The sequence below is a fragment of the Puma concolor genome, chromosome C2 (genome assembly GCF_028749965.1).
Source record: "Puma concolor isolate L17-30 chromosome C2, mPumCon1.1.hap2, whole genome shotgun sequence".
In the NCBI taxonomy this organism is placed as follows: Eukaryota; Metazoa; Chordata; class Mammalia; order Carnivora; family Felidae; genus Puma; species Puma concolor.
In genome coordinates, this window is record NC_141675.1 from 149,481,967 (window position 1) to 149,503,060 (window position 21,094).

Here is a 21,094-nt window from a genome sequence, read left to right on the forward strand (position 1 = left end):
GCAAAGGTGGAATGTCAGGACTCATTTTGATAGACCTGGGATGGCAGAGGGAGTTGAGGTTGACTTAGTACGCATCTGCTGAATGAATGAATGAGTGAATGAATGAATAATAGGTCTGTGCTGGAGAAGGCAGCCCTCTACAGTGACTGAAGTCAAATCTTCATCTGAAATCCAACGCAAGGTAACTTTTGCTCAAACTTAAAGCTAGGGTCACAAACTGTCCCGCCTTGCCTGGGATCGAGACGATTCCCAGGATGCAGAATGCAAAAGAATTCCCAGACAAACTTGGTACAAGTTGGGCCGCTGGTTGTAACTTCAGAGAAAAGAGAACTAGGTGGTAACCACAACCACGGATCTGTTTTAACTTCATCTCCGCAGAGAACTGCAAAGCAAATTCATGGCTTCTTACCATTCAAAATGCAGGAAGGGTCTGGAACAGTTATCTGCTTCTCAAGAACATCCATATATGGAAAAGTTGAAGTTAGAGTACCCAGCAAGTTTCAACAGTTGATGTTCAGTGAAAAGGTTCTATACTCTCCCTAGATGTCGCATTTCTTTGCTTTTTGCTGTCAAGTGCAACCCTTTTAGAAACCCGAGCAGATGTTAATATTTAATGATTTGATTTCTAAGAAAGCAAGGGATGTCTGCTATTTAAAAAGAAAAAAGAGTTTAATGTGCCAGTAATGCTATAGTTGAGCCGGAGGCATGCACGGTGATAGGATGGTTTGAGAAGCAGCGGAAAGCTTCTGTGAAAAGTCTGGCTGCTCCGCGCCGCGGGAAAAGCTCAGCGTTGGCGCCACCTGGTGTCCGCTTTGCGAGTTTTAGGTATAAAACCCCGGGAGAGGCACACTGCTCGTTTAATGCTCAGAAAATGACAGGAAGGGCCACTGTGGTCACCCCAAACAGTCTTGTATGTATGTTGTACCAGGCGCAGCTGTGTAAAACAACGACCTATACCTTGGTCCTTTATTCTAAAACCTTTGAGTCCGAGATCATGACTTTCCCAGCCATTTTTCCTTATCTGTCAGATGGGGCTCACTGTTACCAGCCTTGCAGATTGGGGTAAAGACCAGAGGCATGGGACACAGAGTGCCTCGCACACGGCCTGGCACACAGTACGTTCTCAATAAATGAATAGCTCAGCCAGCAGCAATGGGTGTCGACATGATTGCTGGGCAGGAGGCCGGGTGAGCCTGGGAAAGTTGGCCATGGGCTGTGACTTCAGATTGTATTTGAACTTTGGTGCTGTTAGCAATTTCCTGAGAGAAGACAATGCATTAAGTGCAGTGTGAGAATTGGACAATGCAGCTGGAGCGTGGTTTCTTCAATGGCAACAAAGCACGAGGTCAAATTTCCCAGGCAAGACGTGCCCCCGAGGCTTGCATAAGGCTCTTAGGTCCTGCCCCACCTTTGACAAGTTTCCAGAGATGTCACAGAGCAGAGACAGTCCTGCCCGCCACTGGGAAACAGGGCAGGTAGTGACAATAACGGAAGGATTGGACTAAGGGGGAAGGGATGGTCAGGTCCCTCCTCAGCATCTGGTTCCTTCCTGTGTGGAATCAATGGGCTGGACTGCATCATCTTTAAAGCCTCGTATAGCACGAATTTTCTAGAGTCCTAGGGGTTCCCACCCATGAATCCAAAACACAGAGGTTTGCTGGCTGGCGAGGAGACAGAGCAACTAGAATTTCCGCGCGTTGCAGGTCAGCACGTAAAACGGCACAGCCTCCCCGGAAACTAATTTGGCAGTTTCTTATCAAACTAAACCCACATCTGTGATCTGACCCAGCAAGTGCACTCTCGAATGCTTACCCCAGAGAAATGAGCATGTAACATTCACACCCAAATCTGTATGTCAATGTTCATAACAGCTCTGTTCACGATTGCAAGAAACTGAAAACAACTCAAATACCCTTCAGAAGATGAGTGGCTGAACATCTGTTTACTGGAGTATTATTCAGCCGCTAGCACTGACATACACATGCACGGATCTCACGGCATCATGCTGAGTGGGCAAAGAGCCAGTCTCAAAAGGTTATAAACTGTATAGTCCCAGTGTAGAGCATTCTAGAAGTGACAGATTCATAAAGAAGGCAACCAGGGAATAGGGATAGGAGTAGGGGTGTGGGTAGGTGAGGAGTAGGGGTGTAGGGGGGTGAACGTAAAGGGAGGCATGTAAAAGTTAGTTCCTCGATGGTGATGGGGCAGTTCTCCACCTCATTGTGGTGCCGGTTCCATGAATCTATAGGTCAGATGAAGTTGCATCAAATTATACACACGCACAGATGAGTCCAGGTAAAAACAGTGAAAATCTGAATTCAGTCTGTGGGCTAGATAACAACACCATATCAGTGTCAGTTTCCTGTTTTGTTGTTGTTGTTGTTTTTTTTTTAATATTTATTTTTGAGAGAGAGAGCGTGGGCAGGGAAGGGGCAGAGAGAGAGGGAGAGAGAGAATCCCAGGCAGGCTCCGGGCTGTCGGCACAGAGACCAACGCGGGACCCCAGTTCACAAACCGTGAGATCGTCACCGGAGCCGAAGTGAGACGCTCAACCGACTGAGGTACCCAGGCGCCCCAGGTTTCCTGGTTTTGATAATATATTATAGTCATGCACGATGTCACCACTGGAGGAAGCTGGGTGAAGGGTACGTGGGACTCAACATTTTTGCAACCTCCTCTGAGTCTATCGTGATTTCGAAATAAAAATTAAAAAGAAATACATAGACTGGTTGCACGTAAGCGAGGAATCACTAAATTCCATTGCCGACACCATCATTACACTATGTGTTAACGAACTTGAATTTAAATCGAATCAAATAAAAAAGAATGGTTGTATCCATCACCCTCTAAAATAAAAATCAGAAAAGAAATAAACCCAGAGCCTTGCTAAGGGCTCTTGGCAGTTAGGGCCGGCAGGGAAGAGGGCTCCTGCCACCCAGGCTGTTTTCATCAGCTGCGCACAACTGAACACCTTTGGACTTAGTGGCTTTATGAGTCACGTACGCTTGAATAGTGCTGTGGGGACACAGTGTGGCTGTTTTGAACACCGCAGCCTCTGGTTTAGATTTTGTTTCTCTAGCCCTAGCAGAGGGGAACCGATTATAAACAGCCTGTCTATCAAGCTCGAAAGACCGTAAACTAGAAAGCGGTCGTCAGGGGGGCCCCTGGGTGGCTCAGTCGGTTAAGCATCCGACCTCTGCTCAGGTCATGATCTCTCGGAACAGGAGTTCGAGCCCCGTGCTGGGCTCTGTGCTGACGGCTCAGAGCCTGGAGCCTGTTTCGGATTCTGTGCCTCCTCTCTGTGCCTCATTCATGCTCTGTCTCTCTCTGTCTCAAAAATAAATAAAAACGTTAAAAAAAAAAGTTAGAAAGTCATCAGGAATTCTCCAGAGCTGGACAGCGGGTGCCCCTGAGCCCTCCCTTTCCTGGATGCGTGGTAAAGCTGTGCTTTCTCCTTGAGGTTGCTAATCAGAAGCAGAAACTTCCATTTTTAATTTTATTCTGTCGTGGTAAGAACATTCTGCATGAGATCTACCCTATCACTGATCTTTAAGTGCACAATACAGCATTGCTGACTCCAGGTACAATGTGAGACAGCAGATCCCTGGACATTTTTCATCTTGCTCGGCTGAAACTTCATGCCTGTCGGGTAGTAACTCCCCATTTCTACCTCCCTCCGGTGCCCGGCAACCACCTTTCCGCTCTCTGATCTTCTGAATTGACTCTTTTAGGCATTTCATAGAAGTGGAAACAGGCAGCGTTTGGTTTTTCTGTGACTGGCTTATTTCACTCAGCGTAACGTCCTCAAGGTTGATCCGTGTTGTCACGTAACAGAGAATTTTCCTCTTCTTAAAGGCTGGCTAATATTCCATTGTGTGTGTGTCGAGCACATTTTCTTCATCCGTTTATCTGTTGATGGACTCATAGGCTGTTTCTGCATCTTGGCTATTGTAAATAGTGCTGCAATGAACGTGGGAAAGCAGGTCTCTCTCTGAGATCCTGATTTCAATCCTTTGGGATGAGTCTCCAGAACTGGGATTGCTGGATCATATGGCAGTTCTAGTTTTAAATTTTTAGAAGACCGTTATGTGTAACAACTGTACCAGGCTGCCTTTCCACCATCAGTGTGCAAGGGTTCCAGTCCCTCCACATCTTGGCCAACATGTGTCTTTTGATGTTCTGATAGTGGCCATCCTGACAGGTCTGAGGCGAAGCAAGTTCTTGAAACTACCACACTTTGGAACCCACCAAAGCCCTGGGGATGGTTTTCCCCGGCAGGCAAGGAATTGTGGGTTTGTTCTAAATGTGCAAGGAGACATTTCTTGGAAGAGACTTATTAAGGGAACAGTGCTTGGGTTTAACACATGTCCCCCACTGAGGCCGACCCTGAGTGTGTCAGGAGGGCAGGAGAGCTGGGAGTCTGTGGGGTGGTTGTTCCCAAGGGAGTGTCGGGTGGGGGGTGGGGGCGTGGGAGGGGAGGGTCTCTTCTTGTTCTGCAGACTCTCCAGCCCCAGGCTTCTGTCTTGGAATTAGACACAGAAGCTCCGGGGAAAACGCACTCAACCCAGTGCCCACGTGAAGGGCTTGGGAATGAGGAGAGACGTTGCCAGTGACCCATCTGGAAAGAATTTTGTTGGGCGCACAAACAGGACCTGGGTTCTCAGCAAACATAGGCCTGATTCTTGGCAAAACCAAAAAGAAGACCCCTTCCTCTGTCTCTTTCTCCACATCGGTCTGTTTTCCCCTACAAGGGCCCACGGGCCTTCCACAGCTCCTGGGAGCGAAGCCCCCATGGCTGTCCCTCGAACTCCAGGCCTCCCCTCTCACCTTTCCATCCAGTTTTAATTCCCACAAACCCTCATGCTGAGGCTTCTTCTTTCTTTGCTTGGATTCTCTTCCTCATTGAACATCATCTTTGTGTAGTAACTCTAGTATGATGGTATAAAGTGTCGTTTTCACTCCAGATTAATGCCCTAGGTAAAAATGCCACGGGCGATTCTGGGGTGACATACAACTCTCATACGTTCCATGCTGCCTTCATTTCTCCTAAGAGAAATTGCAGACAATGCCCTGCCATTGGGCCCCTGACATCTGCCTCTGTGTCTTTGGCTCTGTGTGCTTTGCGGAAGTTCAATCCTGTCAAGGAAAATAGAGCACGAAGAAGCTGAGGGGTCCTCTGGCTTTCCATTGCGAAGTAGGCCCCCTGTTTCTTGGTGGCCAGATTCTCACCCCCAGAAGCACAAAGCCAGCAAAGTTGGGAGAGCACCTTGGGTGAAGGCGCCATCTGAAAAGGATACACTTTAACAAAGCCCAGTTTGCTCTTTCCAAAGAAGCATCTCAAAAGCATCCTGTCTCCTTCGTTGCTAAACAAAAGAAGCCCCAACACGTTTGGGAAGTGAAGTTCTTGGTGAAGCCATAAATGTTGGAAATGGTCAAGCTTGTGTTTGACTTAAAGAAGGGAGAACATTTGAGAAACTCCTCAGTCAAACGGAGTCATTGCTCCAGAACCATTGTCATCTCCTTGAGAATCTGAAGCTGGGCACAGAGAAATCAGTTGCTCTGTATGCAGCTGCACAAAAGTACCAGTGGTTTCTCAGCACAGCCAGCTCCAACTTTTCACAAAACCCTTATGTTCGTGCTAAAACCATCAAAGGAAGTTTCCAGTTTTATGTCCCATTTGGAAACTTCAAGGGTCGTGAATGCTTTTGAAATGATGCAAAGTTTCTATTCCAGGTATCTTTCTGATTGGAAGCATAATCTTGGTACCTTGTAAATCGATGGGGTTGTTTGTTTCATCAGCGCCGGAATCTAGAATTGCCGTCTTTTCCGGGAGTTTGGGAAGCGTTGAGAGCTTCTGTTCAGCCAGACTCAGAAAAAAGCAATACAGACCAAGTGCTTGCTGTCATGGAGCTCAAGTCCTATTAGAGACAAGAAAAGTACACAGCCAGCAACAAAATAGGGTGGCTTCAGAATTCAAAGATGCCATGAACAAAGGATGCAGGCTGTGCACAGACTCCATGCCCACTCTGAGTGGTGTCCTCCTTTTCTGTACTGCCCGACCTATGCTACAGTATGTGGGAGCCTTGCACAACTCAGACAATAAATAATGCTACGTGGAAAATAAAACAGGGGGAGTGGTGACTAGGGTGGGTGTCAGTATTACAGATTGGGACGGCAGGAGAAAACCTGTCTGAAAAGATGTCATTTGAAGTGAAGAAGGGAGCTGTGTTAAGATCTGCAGGAAGAGCATTTCAGGCAGAGAGAACAGCCGATGCAAAGGTGCTATGGCAAGCTGAGTAATGCCCCCTCAAAGACATCTACACCCTAATCCCCGGAACCTGTGAATATGTTACCTTACGTGGTAAAAGGGACTCTGCATTTATCATTGACTTGGCGGTCCTGAGATGAAAAAATTATCCTGGATTGCCTGGGTAGGCCAAATACGATAACGAAGTCCTTAGAAGAGGAAGGCAGGAGGGTAAATCAGAGGGAAGAAGATGTGATGGTGGAAGCAGAGGTTGGCATGATATGAGGAAGGGCCACCACCCCTGCCACGGAATTAGGGCAGCCTCTAGAGGAAACAAGTTCTCCCTTCAGAGTCTCCAGAAGGAAGCACTCTACCTTCACTTTGGACTTCTGACTTCCAGAGCTTTAAGATAATAAATTTGTGTTGTTTTAAGTCACTAAGTTTGTGGTAATTTACTATACCCATAGTGTGAAACTAATACAGATGCTATAGCAGAAATAAGAAGAAGAGGGAAGCCAGGATCAAACTGCGAGAGGAAGAAGAGGTCAGAGAGGGGACCAGGCATTCTGGACTTTATTCTGAAGATGATGGGAAAACAGTAGGAAGGTTTATACATAGAATAGCATGTTCTGATTTATGTTTCTAAAAGATCACCCTGCTCACTCCTGGGGAAGTGGATGAATGGGGACAATGAGTGGAAAGCTGAAGACAGTGGCCAAGACATGACACTGTTCAGCCTTGAGCCACGGCTGACTTGGGATGTGTTTTGAGGTGTCAAATTAAAACACAAAACCACTAGAGAAGAAACAAACAAAGCTGAGTTTTTGCTTTCCAGGCGTAGGAAACAAGTTTAAAGAACTTGTCTGTGCAGAAATGGGAAGACGTAGGCTCAGGGCAACAGGGAGAAAGTACAACCAAAAAGGGCAAGATGCTGAGAACAGGTGTCTGGTTGGCTTAGGAAATGGATGGTGATTCTGCTTTGCGTTTGGCCCTTATGCCAGTTAACAGCACAAAAGTCCCAGCGTGTTTTTTCAAAGAGGTTGGGATGGGTTGCTAAGGTTCTGGTGGGTTCAGTGTCACTGAGTAGGCAAATTCATACATCCAGGCTCAAGAGTGTTCTTTGATGGGAGGCAGCCAACAGTATTTGCTAATGGATTGGATGTGGGAGTGTTGGTTTACAATTCTCCTTGGAGCTTCTCTGGTATAACCTGAAACCAGTCCCTCTACTCAGAGGGCAAGGAAAGAACAAAGAAAGAGGTGGCTCCAGGTTGGGAGGTGGCAGTTTTAAAGTTCCAGAGGGAACATATGAGCCTTCCTTAGGTGTCATCAAGGTGAGTAGATCCCTGCACCTACTTGCCAGATCTTTTTTTTTTTTTTTTTTTTTTCAACGTTTATTTATTTTTGGGACAGAGAGAGACAGAGCATGAATGGGGGAGGGGCAGAGAGAGAGGGAGACACAGAATCGGAAACAGGCTCCAGGCTCCGAGCCATCAGCCCAGAGCCCGACGCGGGGCTCGAACTCACGGACCGCGAGATCGTGACCTGGCTGAAGTCGGACGCTTAACCGACTGCGCCACCCAGGCGCCCCAAGATCTTAAAAGTTTATAAAGAGGCCTTAATTGGGTCTAGACACATGTACTGTGCAGGTGTTCTCAACACCCCATCACTATCTCAAGGCCATGTCTTTGGAGCAGCCCCTGGGAACAGGAAAGGAGAACAGAACCCACATTCCAAGGACGGGGTGGGGAACAAGGAGCCCCCAAGTGCCCCAGTCCAGCTCACAGGTCAGTTGGTGGTCATACCTTTTCGATGACCTTTCCCAACAGGGAGGTGAGGAGAAGAAAGGAATCAACACCAATTCTTAGCATTTGGGCTTAAGAAACTGATGGAGCATTGGGAGGAGCAGATTTGGTGGAAGAATTAAAAGTTCTGTTTGGACCTTGAGGTTGAGATTCCCATTAGACATCCACGTGGAAATGTCAAGCAAGCATTTGGATATTTGAGTCTGAAGTTCAGAGGAGTGGACTGGTCAGGGGATGTAAATTAACGAGCGAACGACATAAACATGGATGTTTAAGAAATCAACTTTATCGTGGTATAGCTTACACAAAATTATATGGACATTTTAAAAAATGTTTATGTGTTTATTTTGAGAGCAAGAGAGAGTGTGAGTGGGGGAGGGGCAGAGAGAGGCAAAAAGAGGGCTCAGCACGGAGCCCAACACGGGACTTGAACTTGCGAGCCTTGAGATCATGACCTGAGTCATGATCAAGAGTCAGATGTTTAACTCACTGAACCACCCAGGGGCTTCTACATGTACCGATTTTAAGGGTACAGTTCAATGAATTTTGGCAAATGTGTATACCCTGTAACTACCACCAAAATCAACATATTGAACAATCCAGTTACCCCATAAAGCTCTCTCTATATCTTTTGCAGTCAGTCTTCCTCTTACCTGGCCCCAGGAAACAACTGATCTGCTTTCTATGACTATAGATTACTTTTTCCCTTTCTAGAATTTCTAGAAATGGAATCATACAGTACAGCTTTTTTTGTGTCTGACTTCCTTTGCTCAGGTAATGTTTTCGAGATTTATCCATGTTGTTGCATGCATCACTGGTTTGTTTGTTCCTTTTTATTGTTGAACAATTTTCTGTTGTATAGATATACCACAATTTGTTTACCTATTTATCTATTGAGGGATATTTGGGTTATTCCCAGTTTTTAGCTATTATGAGTAAAGCTGCTATGAACATTCACTTGTCTTTGTGTGGACATACTTTTTTTCATTTATCTTGGATAAATACATAGAAATGGGATTGTCAAACCCATGTGGTAACTTCCTAAGAAAGTGGCAAACTATTTCCAAGTGGTTGGACCATTTTATGTACCCACCAGCAATGTATGAAAGTTCCAGTTACTCCACATTCTCATCAACACTTGGTGTTGTCGGTTCTTTAAAAAGGACTCTAGCCGTTCTAAATTAACAACACAGGAAACAACAGATGTTGGTGAAGATGCAGAGAAAGGGGAATATTTTTACACTATTGGTGGGAATGCAAACTGGTTCAGCCACTCTGGAAAGCAGTATGCAGTTTCCTCAAAAAGTTAAAAACAGAACTACCCTATAACCCAGCAATTGCACTACCCAAAGGATACAAAAATACAGATTCAAAGGGGAACATGCACCCCAGTGTTTATAGCAGCATTATCAACAATAACCAAACTATGGAAAGAGCCCAAATGTCTGTCAACTGATGAATGGATAAAGCTGTGTTTTATATACGGAATGGAATATTAGTCATCAAAAAGAACGAAATCTTGCCATTTGCAATCACATGGATGGAACTTAGTGTCATGCTAAGGGAAATAGGTCAGTCAGAGAAAGACAAACACCATATGATTTCACTCACATGTGGAATTTAAGAAAAAAAAAAAACAGATGAACATATAGGAAGAAAAAGAGAGAGGGAAGCAAACCATTAAAGACTCTTAACTCCAGAGAACAAACTGAGGGTTGCTGGGGGGGTGGAAGGGGGTGGAGGATGGGTTAAATGAGTGATGGGTCTTAAGGAAGGCACTTGTTATGATGATCACTGGGTGTTTGTATGCAAGTGATGAAACACTGAATTCTACTTCTGAAACCAATATTTCACTACATGTTAACTAACTAGAATCTAAATAAAAAATTGAAACAAAAAAAGGGACGCTAGCCATTCTAGTAGGTGTGTAGAGGCATCTCACTGTGGTTGTAAGTTAATTTCCCTAATGAGTAATGATGTTGAGCCATTGAGGGGTATAGAAAGAGATTCAAAGATAGCAAAAATGAAAACAATGAAATCATAATTTATTCCTTGAAAACCAAAACTTGTATAGGAGAGAGTTAATTATAGCTCATTACTTGGGTCCTCAGAGAACAATATTTCTGTTACCACAGAAGTGCAGAATGTGAAGTTGGATTTACCCCTCAATTATGGTGTACTGGGAGGGTGTGGAAAAGGGGAAAGGATATAGACTTAGACTTACCTACCATAACAGGAGGTCAGTAGATAAAGCCTGTGCAGGATATCTCCTAGCAGGATTGCCTTGAGGCAGACAGGCACTAACTGATTTGAAATTCTCCAAAGACAATTACCCAACTTTCTGCATTCCCCATTACTTGTCTTTAGCAGTTGTGTTCCACTTAAGGAAGCCTTTTGGTTTGTATCATAGTGGTGCCCTAAAAACAGTACTAGTAGCTTGGAAAGCACGCTCAATTCTGAACCAAGTCTTCCATTGTTCTTACCTTTTGAAGGAGTTTGGGGTTTGTTAGTGCTGGATGTGCAACTGAATGACATCCAATTTTAAATCCAAAGGCAACCTCAACTCCCTGGGCTTTAAAAAACATATGCCATATGTAGGCAGAGGAGCTCTGTAAAGGTGTGGGTTGCAATTTGACTCTCAAAGAGAACATTTGCTTTTATGTACCTTGCTTTCTGGCAGATACCATTTTACTCTCCTGTTGGGGACAATACAGAGTGAATTTATTAAGAGTCTTTTGCAGAAGCCAAGGTGGCTGAAGCCTGTCAGGGGGAGGCATGAAACATCTCTTCCTATTTTCTTCTTCAGCCTACAGCTGATACTTGGGTCATATTTACACTCCACTTCTGCATCCATTTTGACAGGACCACATCTCATTCCAGTTGTGTGAATTGTGTACCAGGCCCTGAGTAAGAGCTATCTAAAAATAAACCACTAAGGAGCTACTCTTCACATAGTGCTAGAATGTTCGTTTCCTTGGTGAGGCGCAGTTAAGCTCTGCTTCTCACTGCCATGTCCTCTTGCTTATTTCTCTTAAAAATAACAGTAAAAGCTAATACATTAAACATTTCCTATCTTACTATGTATCAGGTTCTGTCCTTGGCGCTTTACACTCATGATCTCATTTAATTTCTATGACAACCCAGTGAGGCAGGAACTTTTATTCTCTCCATTTGACAGATGAAGAATCCAGAGATCAGGAACGTTAAGTAATTTTCTCACTTCGTTTCTCAGCCTCCAAAGCCAAGCTCTCAGCCTCTATGATATCTTGCCTTCCAGTTCTGCCTCAAATTATGGAAGTGTAGACTTGCACACTGCTTTGATTCCCCTCGCCTTTGCACTAGGAGAATTCAAGGCACAAGTTAAGTGGCCAAGGCTGGTTTAGGAGTGAGCGAGAGATTGGTCTCTGTTCCTTGTTGCCACCAGCAGGTGGCACAGTTGCTCTGGTGGAATTTCCCTGGGAGCCATTTGAAAGGCGTCCGTTTCTATAGAGACACTTTCAGCCCAAAAGAACCATCAAACCATTTTTTCCTAGTTGAGGTTGCCTAATCGTGTTCATTGAAGACAGTCTAGGTAGACAAACGGTGTTGTGAGAAGCTGGTGAACAGTAACAGAGATCTTTATATTTCTTTAGATCACACCTACTATGTTAACTACTACAATTTGTGGATAATTCTATATCCTAGCCATCTTCCTCTTGCCACCCAGTGCCTTTCAAGCCACATTGCTCAGAGCACCGTTTGATGAGAAGATTCGGTTGTAAAACAAAGTTAATCTTACTTTGCACAGCTATGTGACAGAGTAATGGGCAACCTCATGACCTTCAAGTGATTTTAGTGGTGTATCACTACCACATCCACCATTCAGGGTTAGATTCTAATCCTGGCTCTGCTTCTATGTCATCCTGAGATGACCTTGACCTCTCTGTGCCTGGATTCCTTAGCTGTAAATCTCAGAGTACCATTACATTGGGTTGTGACAATGATTGCATGAGTCTCCTACAATTAAAGCATTTGAGAAGGGCCTGGCACATGGTAACTCTCAGAAGGTGTTAGCTCTTGCCAAGCCCCACTCTGTCCAATTTCAAGGATAAAGAAGGATCTTTTGATAAGTAGAGAGTGTTTAGTTCTTTTGAAGTCTTTACATACTTTACTGGACTTGCTTCTGTGTCCTTGGTATTATACCTTCATTGTGGCCAGCTTCCAATCTACAAGATAACGATGTTGCTCTAAAGTCACTTGAAAACTGTCTCCAGGAGGGGTATTTAAACAAAATTAGGTTCATGAGGAGGTGGTCAGGATAGGGGCGCTTGTCTGGAAGCATACTGGCCTTCCGCTCCAACCATACCCACCCAAAGCTCATCATGTTCGTGTCACCTCTCTGGGATGCTCTCCCTGGGCACAAGTCCTGTGGGGAACAGTGCGGTCCACGAAGCCTTTTCCTGAGGACGGTGGCTCACTGTGCCCAGGCAGTGTCCTGGGTGGAGCTGTCATCCAGCGGCCCGAGGGAGAGACCTGTACTACCCCTACCCAATGGCAGATTCCAAGCAGGCACACCCCATCAGGCACCAAGGTCACTTCCCAACTGCCGGTCGGTATTTAACTTTCCACATGAGATTAGATTAAACATTTGGGTTCATAAACGCCTAGATTGCAGATTGCAGCTAACAAAGGCTTGGTCAGCCGCGAGCTGAAAGTGCCCGGCAGGCTGAGATTTATGCATGGTCCCTGAGAACTTGCCAACACCAGCCAGGAAGTTCAGAGCCGCCTGGCTTTGTAGTAGGGGGTTTCCTACCGCTCAAGCACTGCCTAGGTAAGCTTCTATTGCAAATTCTTTATTGTTTCAGAAATTAAGTAACAAAGCAATCTATTTCCTTTTTCAAGAAATTTATAAAAGGAGCTATTTTCCTGTTATAAGATGGCCTTTCCTTCCTTCTTTGTTCTCTGTCTCTCTGCTCTTCTCTTCCTTCTTCCTCTCCTCCTCGTTCTTCTTCTTTTTCTCACCCTCCTCCTCACTCTTCTTCTCCTTGGTATTGTTTTCCTTCCCCATTTCTTCATAATTGGAGGAGAATTTTGAAAGCGTTTTTATGGAATGTTCATGGTAAATGCAAGTAATCATATCTTTCTATTCTTGGTATAAAAATGAAAGACTTGCCTGCCTTTCCAGGCCCCCGTGATGCTAATGAGCCACCATCTTTTAAGAAAAGATGAACTTTTAAGAGAAGAGAACTTCAGGTTTGGGGATCAAAGGGGTGTTACTTTCCTCACAGTGTCCAGACTGTCCTTGTTGTGAATTACACACCCCTCTGACAAGTGCAGCTGGAATTAGGGGGTCCTTATGTGTCCTGAAGATAGGGCACAACTAATTGGTGTGTGTGAGCAGAAACCATGGTCTTAGTCTCATTTCTTTTACCCAGCTGAGCTGCCCAGTCAGAGCTGATTGAAATGGGGCATTGTTGGAATGTGCGACCTCTGCTAGGGCACAGTGGGTCCTGGGTGCTAGCTAGCCTGCATGATTTGGGTTTCGAGTGCCAGCACAGTGGTCGACATGCAAGCCCTGTGACCCTGGACAGATGATCTAAGCTCTGTGGGCTATAGTTACTGCACCTGCCAAATGAGCAGGCCAGCCTAAATAATCTCTAGGGGCCCATCTTGGCTTTTGAGCAAGGACTACTTATTGAAAATGGCCGAAAATATAGGTCCGCATATGTTAGGTTGAACCACATGAAATCGCCAATATTGACCGGATTTCACCTATAGAAATGGCACTTTCATACGATCGAACAGAACATAAATAACAGTCCTCTCATTGCTAAATATCTATTATAGTATTCTACTTAGAGGAGGGATAATATGTATACCAAATACGCTCAATGTCTATCAGTTAGGTAGTTGTTCTGGGTATCATAAATTTAAACCTATTTGAACGTTCTAGCTCCATGTCCATCAAGAAAATTGCTTTCACCTACTGATTGGCTTTCCCCTCGGTTAGGGAAGAGACAATGGATTGTTCAGCCATGTCTCTGCAACAGTGTTCAAAATGCAAATCCCCCTTGGACCCAACTTTGTCAGCCTGGCTGGGGACCAGGTACTTTATCTATCTGGGCCCTTTTCACTCTAAGATTAAGTCTTATCAAGAAGCACCTCCTGATGTGTTCTCTGCCACAAGCCTTTGTCCATGTCAGCAGACTGAACAAATAATCAGTAGTATTGGCTCCAGCAGGCTGGAGAACGCTGCCGTGCTCACGCCTGAAACCCAAACAGCTCCAGTGGAACCCAGCACTGACATCCCTCAACTCAAAGATATTTTGCTGCAGAGGTACTTGGTTGGGCTTTAGGGAGTTCCCGGAGATTGAATGTAGAGTATGTGCACATGTATACTTTTGGGGAGAAGAATAAAGTCAAATCCCTTCCTTTCCTGCAAGTAAGTTGAGAATCACCCTTTCTAGCAGTTTCTAGTGGGAATCCACAGTACACTAGAGAGGAGCACTCATTCATTCACCAAACATTTAGTAAAGATCTATGATGCACCAACCACCATGTAGGGCCCTGGGATTCAAAGATGAACAGAATGGGGGCACCTGGGTGGCTCAGTCAGTTGGGCGTCCAACTCTTGGTTTCAGCTCAGGTCATGATCTCATGGGTTCGTGGGGTCGAGCCCCACGTCAACGTGAAGCCTGCTTGGGATTCTCTCTCTCCCTCTCTCTTTGCACCCTCTGCTCAAAATGAAGAAATAAACTTAAAAAAAAAAAAAAGCAAAGGTGACTAAAATGACTGAGCCTTGCCCTTCAGCAGCTCAAGCTGTCATGTAATTATGATCCAAATCACTTGAGCATCCCTGCAAAATGGAGGTAGTCATCTCAGTGTCATAGACAGTGCTCACATGCACGAGCACACAATAAATGGGTAATGGAAAACAAGCAGACGGACACGTGACAGTTTGCAGAAGCAGCACAGAAAGGGATCTCCAACTCAGAGATCTGGGGAAGAGCTTGCGGGTGAGGTGGCCACTGATGGGGTTTTCTCAACTACAAGAGCATGCTGCCATTTTTTTTTTTTTTTTTACATTTATTCATTTTTGAGAGACAGAGACAGAGAACAAGTGGGGGAGGGGCAGAGAGAGGGAGACACTGAATCCGAAGCAGGCTCCAGGCTCCGAGCTGTCAGCACAGAGCCTGACGCGGGGCTCGAACTCAACAAACTGTGAGATCATGACCTGAGCCAAAGTCGGACGCTTAACTGACTGAGCCACCCAGGTGCCCCAGCATACCGCCATTTTCACAGGTGAGTCTGGAGATACTCAGCTCCTCTGTCTTATAGAAATTGTATTTCTTTCTTCCTCTGCAGGGCAACTCAGGGATGATCATTCAGAAGACCAAGGTTACTTCAGTGACCTCTCCCCTGTCCTTTGGGCTCCATTTCCCCTTCCCCTCAATACTTACTTAAAGTGCCCCATTCCCATTTTACCTGTGGAATCTTGAGGCTTCCCTTGAGGCACCCTGTCCTGGATGGCTTTGCTAAGAAAGCACCAAAACATAGGTCTCCTGTGTCCCCATTCTCTCAGAGGCCTGAAAACACAGGGGACTAACTATTAAGCCTTCTTATGAGTCAGGGGCTGGTCTAGATTTTTCACAGGTGGTGCGCCATTGCTTTGCCGAAAACATTCGCAAAATGATATTGACAGTGAGCATGCCCTACCCCACCGCATTTCCCATTTAAGACCTCGGGGCGCCTGGGTGGCTCAGTCGGTTAAGCATCAGACTTCAGCTCAGGTCACGATCTCACAGTTTGTGGGTTCAAGCCCTGCGTGGGGCTGTGTGCCGACAGCTCAGAGCCTGGACCCTGCTTCGGATCCTCTGTCCCTCTCTCTCCTCCCCCCTCCCCCCCACTCATGCTCTGTTTTGCTCTCTCTCTCAAAAATAGGTAAACATTAACAAAAATTGTTTTTGAATATTTATTAAAAGAAAAAGACTAGGACCTTTATGTCCTCCACTCAGAGGCGTTCACTGGTGGAATTTCCAGGCACAGCAGCACAGTCCACAAAGGAGATAAACGGGAGGCAGGGTGGACGGAGGAACTCAGAGCACTTGGGAACTTGCAATGCTACCGCCTCTCTGGGGGAAACTCAGATACAAGGCAAGGCCTTGGGTGCTCAGAGCATACTAGAGTTCCTCCAAAAAAAGGGCTGTCCAAAAAGCAAAAATAACTGGAATAATTCCAATCTTAATTTTTTTTCTTAATGTTTATTTATTTATTTTTGAGAGAGAGAGAGAGAGAGAGAGCACAAGTGGGGGAGAGACAGAGAGAGAGAGAGAGGGAGGGAGGCACAGAACCTGAAGCAGGCTCCAGGTTCCGAGCCATCAGCACAGAGCCCAACGCGGGGCTCGAACCCGTGAAGTGTGAGATCGTGACCTCAGCCGACGTGAGGCACTCAACTGACTGAGCCACCCAGGCACCTCAGTAATAATTCCAATCTTGATAGCACCTTAGAAAGAACCCTGCAGGGGACTGACTTCTCTGCCTGGAAGAGGGTTCCCCTTCCCCTTGCCGGTTGTCTGCTGCCCTGGGTTTGCTCAGCACCCTCCCCGATACCCAATTGCCCCCATCATTCATCTCTGTGACTTCCACACCCCTCCACCAGCCCTTCACTTTGTACACGTAGCTCTTCTGGTTCTTCTTTACCTGTCTCTATCTTCTCTCCATTCTTCAATTTGGCTTTGCAAAAGAAAACTGAATTCTCTCTAGAAGGTGCAGTAGGGGGACTATATAAGCTGGAAAAATCACAGTTCTCTTTATTGGATGAAGATGCCGGGAAAAGTTGGCAGAGGGGCGCCTGGGGGCCTCAGTCGGTCCGACTTCGGCTCAGGTCATGAGCTCACGGCTCCGTGAGTTCGAACCCCGCGTCGGGCTCTGTGCTGACAGCTCCGATTCCGGAGCCTGCTTCGGATTCTGTGTCTCCCTCTCTCTCTGCTGCTCCCCCCACCTCTCTCTCTCTCAAAATGAATACACATAAACCTCCCACCAGAGGAGCAGATCTTGTCTCTGTAAGGGTCAGGGGGCCTGTGGCGACATCTTGGGTAAGATTAAAACCAGCCTAGCTGCACTCTCTCACAGTGAGTTATCAGTTAATTCTCACTGAGCGAAATGTTGGGAAAGCATCAGACAAAGACCTGGAGCTCCACTCAGGCCCCTCCCTCAGGTAGGGAAGTCTGCAACATCTCACCTTATAAGAGGAAAGGAAAGACATGTTGAAGACAGTGGGCGTTGTTTCCGGAAGGGCCTTTGGCAAACCCACTGCTTGGGCTCTTACTGCCTGGGTGAACCTCTGGGTAGGTCCTGGCTAGTCACCAATTCACCTCCTGTCTACATTCCGCCCAGTTCTGCTCCCCTCCCCCCACCCCCGCATTCTCCATCCCCGAACCACGTTCAGCTCTCCGAGTCCCTTCTCACTTTGTCCATACCGCTCACCAGCCTTTGTGCTTCTCGTGGCTGTTTGTCTGAAGGGCTCCTGCCACACCGAGCTTCCACAGGCAGAAACCTCACCCTCACCATCCCTGCCCTTCCGACGCCCCGCCTGTGCCTGGCACATTAACTTATTCGTTGAGCATCCACCGGGTGCCTTCGATGCGTCAGGCTCTGTGGTGACGTTCGCTACACCAAGGTAGGCAAAGGCGATACGAGCCCTGTGTCACAGAGGTGGCAGTTGAGCAGGAAAGGCGACACCGTGAGCCAACGATCACACACGAACACCAGCGGCACACGCACAGTCAGCACAGATGGTGAAGAAGGCTTTGGAAACAAAATAAAAATAAAAAGATGCTATTGGAGAAAAGTGGTGGTGGTAGGGGGTGATTTAGAGCGGGGCCGGGGGGGGCGCCTGGGTGGCGCAGTCGGTTAAGCGTCCGACTTCAGCCAGGTCACGATCTCGCGGTCCGTGAGTTCGAGCCCCGCGTCGGGCTCTGGGCTGATGGCTCAGAGCCTGGAGCCTGTTTCCGATTCTGTGTCTCCCTCTCTCTCTGCCCCTCCCCCGTTCACGCTCTGTCTCTCTCTGTCCCAAAAATAAATAAACGTTGAAAAAAAAAAAAATTTAGAGCGGGGCCAGGGGGTTTTCTCAGAGGTGACAGTTAAGCTGGGGCCAAAAGGGTAAGGAGGCAGCAGAGGGAAGAGAAAGGAAAAGTTATTCCAGGTTGAGGGAAGAGAATGTGCAAATGGCCCGACGCGGGAGAACGTTTATTGACTTGGAGGCACGAACGACCAGTCATCATGAGGGTGGAGTGACTGGGGAGGTGGTTGGGGGCCAGCTCAGGCCAAGCCAGGTAAACCCCACTAGGGAACTGGGGTTTTATGTTAAGTGGGACAGGAAGGTATTGAGTCATATTAAAAGCAAGGGGAGGGGCGCCTGGCTGGCGCAGTCGGTTAAGCGTCCGACTTCAGCCAGGTCACGATCTCGCGGTCCGGGAGTTCGAGCCCCGCGTCGGGCTCTGGGCTGATGGCTCGGAGCCTGGAGCCTGTTTCCGATTCTGTGTCTCCCTCTCTCTCTGCCCCTCCCCCGTTCATGCTCTCTCTCTGTCCCAAAAATAAATCAACGTTGAAAAAAAAAAATTAAAAAAAAATAAAAGCAAGGGGATATGATCTCGTTTTTTCTTTTTTTTAAATGTTTGTTTCTTCATTATTTATTTATTTATTTGTTTAGAGAAGGAGAGGCAGAGAGAGAGGTAGAGAGAGAATCCCAAGCAGGCCCCACGCTGTCAGCGCAAGAGCCCGACAGGGGCTTGAACCCATGAACCATGAGATCACGGCCTAAGCAGAAATCAAGAGCTGGACGCTTAACCGACCGAGCCCCCCACCCCCCCCACCCCGTGCTCCTGATCCCACTTCCTTCTTAAAAAGAGCATCGTGGCTGCAGTGCAGGGCAGGGAGGGACAGATATGCCCCAGGAGACTGTTGGGGGGGGTGGGGTTTGCACCGCATGGTGTCATCCAGGTGAGAGGTGTTGGTGGCTGGACAGCGCCAGTGAGGATGGAGAGGAGAGCCCGACTTGGGGCATACGAATGAGCTCTCAGGTCTCGCGTTGTTCCACTTACCTAAGATGTTTCTTTCAAATGTGGATGGACACACTCCGCCCTGGGGCATACTTGGAAAAAGCCCACAGCCGAGACAAAGGGGTGGAGCAGACTGCAAGGTCAATGCCCCTTGCAATCCTCTGCCCCATGATTCTCTGCACACACGGATCAGACATGAGTCATTGCTTCATTCAGCTGATGTCTGTTGAACGCCTGTTATGAACGACGCATTACGCTAGGCATCGTGAGGCGACTGGTCTTTTTAAACATTCTTTTTTTTTTTTTAACGTTTATTTATTTTTGAGAGAGAGAGACAGAGCATGAACGGGTGAGGGTCAGAAACAGAGGGAGACACAGAATTTGAAACAGGCTCCAGGCTCTGAGCGGTCAGCACAGAGCCCGACGCGGGGCTCGAACTCACAGACAGTGAGATCATGACCTGAGCCAAAGTCGGACGCTTAACCGACTGAGCCACCCAGGTGCCCCGCGACTGGTCTTTTTAAAAACAAAGTAGGGTGAGGTGCTTGACGAGAATTTGGAATGTGAACAAAGTATAAAGCGTGAGGGGGGGGGGATGTTAAGTATACTACCCACTGTTAACATTTTGAACTCGTCATTTCCAGTCTTTTTTCCATTTTCATTTGTATGTTTATACTTATTTACATATGTAAATTGGGGTACTATATACAGTTTTATGTCCTCCAGCCAGATTTTTAAAAAGTGTTTATTTTGAGAGAGAGAGAGAGAGAGAGACAAAGCGAGCAGGGGAAAGGCAGACAGAGAGAATCTCAAACAGGTTCTACACCGCCAGCACAGAGCCCGACGCGGGGCTTGAACTCCTGAACCGTGAGATCATGACCTGAGCGGAAATTAAGAGTTAGACACTTAACCGACTGAGCCCCCCAGGCACCCTCCCATCAGACTTCTGTTGGAAGGTGTCACGCATGCAAAAAATAAACTGCATATGCAAAGCTTAAAGAATAATTTTCAAAAAATATGCACTCAATCAATCACCAGCCAGGTAAAGAAGAAATTATATTACCTCCCCCTTTGTATTCACCCCTCCTTATCCCTTAAAGTAGGCAAATGCAGAAAGAATCAGTGTTCTTAACCTTGGCCATCTGTTTCATTATTTAAATTGCAGCAGGAGGGAGACATGCCGGCTCTGTCCAATCTGACGCAGACGCTGGAAGATGCCTTCAGAAGGATTTTTATTACTTATATGGACAACTGGCGCAGGAACACGACAGCTGAGCAAGAGGCCCTGCAAGCCAAGCTTGATGCTGAGAACTTCTACTATGTCATCTTGTACCTCATGGTGATGATCGGCATGTTCTCCTTCATCATTGTCGCCATCCTGGTGAGCACGGTGAAATCCAAGCGACAAGAGCACTCCAACGACCCCTACCACCAGTACATCGTGGAGGATTGGCAAGAGAAGTACAAGAGTCAAATTTTGAATCTAGAAGAATCAAAGACCACCATCCACGAGAACCTCGGGGCAGCGGGGTTCAACATGGCTCCTTGATGAGGAGGAAAGGCGTCAAGCCAACGGCGGATACCTGGATGTGAAGAGACACCTGTGCCGTGGAGCAAATCCAAGTTGTCACTGCTTAGACGACACTAAGCTCCTTGCTTTCTGTTGAGAATTTTCATGGAGATCCTGTGGCAACTCAACTAAGACGACAATGGTAATCTCAGTGTGATTTAGACTTGCTCATCAGAGCCGTGTTTTATGCTGAAGATCCCTTTTACTTTCTGTGCAACATAAATGTCACTTCGGTCAATGTCAAATTTGACACATTTTGTCGAGTGAGTGGAAATAAAGTCAAATTTGAAGGACAGCGCCTGTGTGCTAGCGGCGAGGGCGCGGGGGAGGAGGGGGAGGCAGGTACCAACAAGTCACTGAACTGTCTTCCTCATGAAACAGTATTTTGTATGTGATGAATTCGCTCTATAAATAACCCAGATGTATTGCGCAGAGG

The 21,094-nt window shown here is 46.7% G+C and overlaps 1 protein-coding gene across 1 annotated transcript in view; it reads left to right on the forward strand.

Annotated features, from left to right (window-relative positions):
- The window catches only part of KCNE2 (potassium voltage-gated channel subfamily E regulatory subunit 2), a 32,477-nt gene extending 11,524 nt beyond the window's left edge, over nt 1–20,953 (forward strand). Inside the window, exon 2 of the mRNA XM_025914038.2 lies at nt 20,254–20,953. Within this exon, the coding sequence (XP_025769823.2) occupies nt 20,254–20,637 (384 nt within the window). The 3' untranslated portion in view covers nt 20,638–20,953. The remainder of the gene's footprint in view (nt 1–20,253) is intronic.
- Nucleotides 20,954–21,094: the final 141 nt, after the last annotated feature.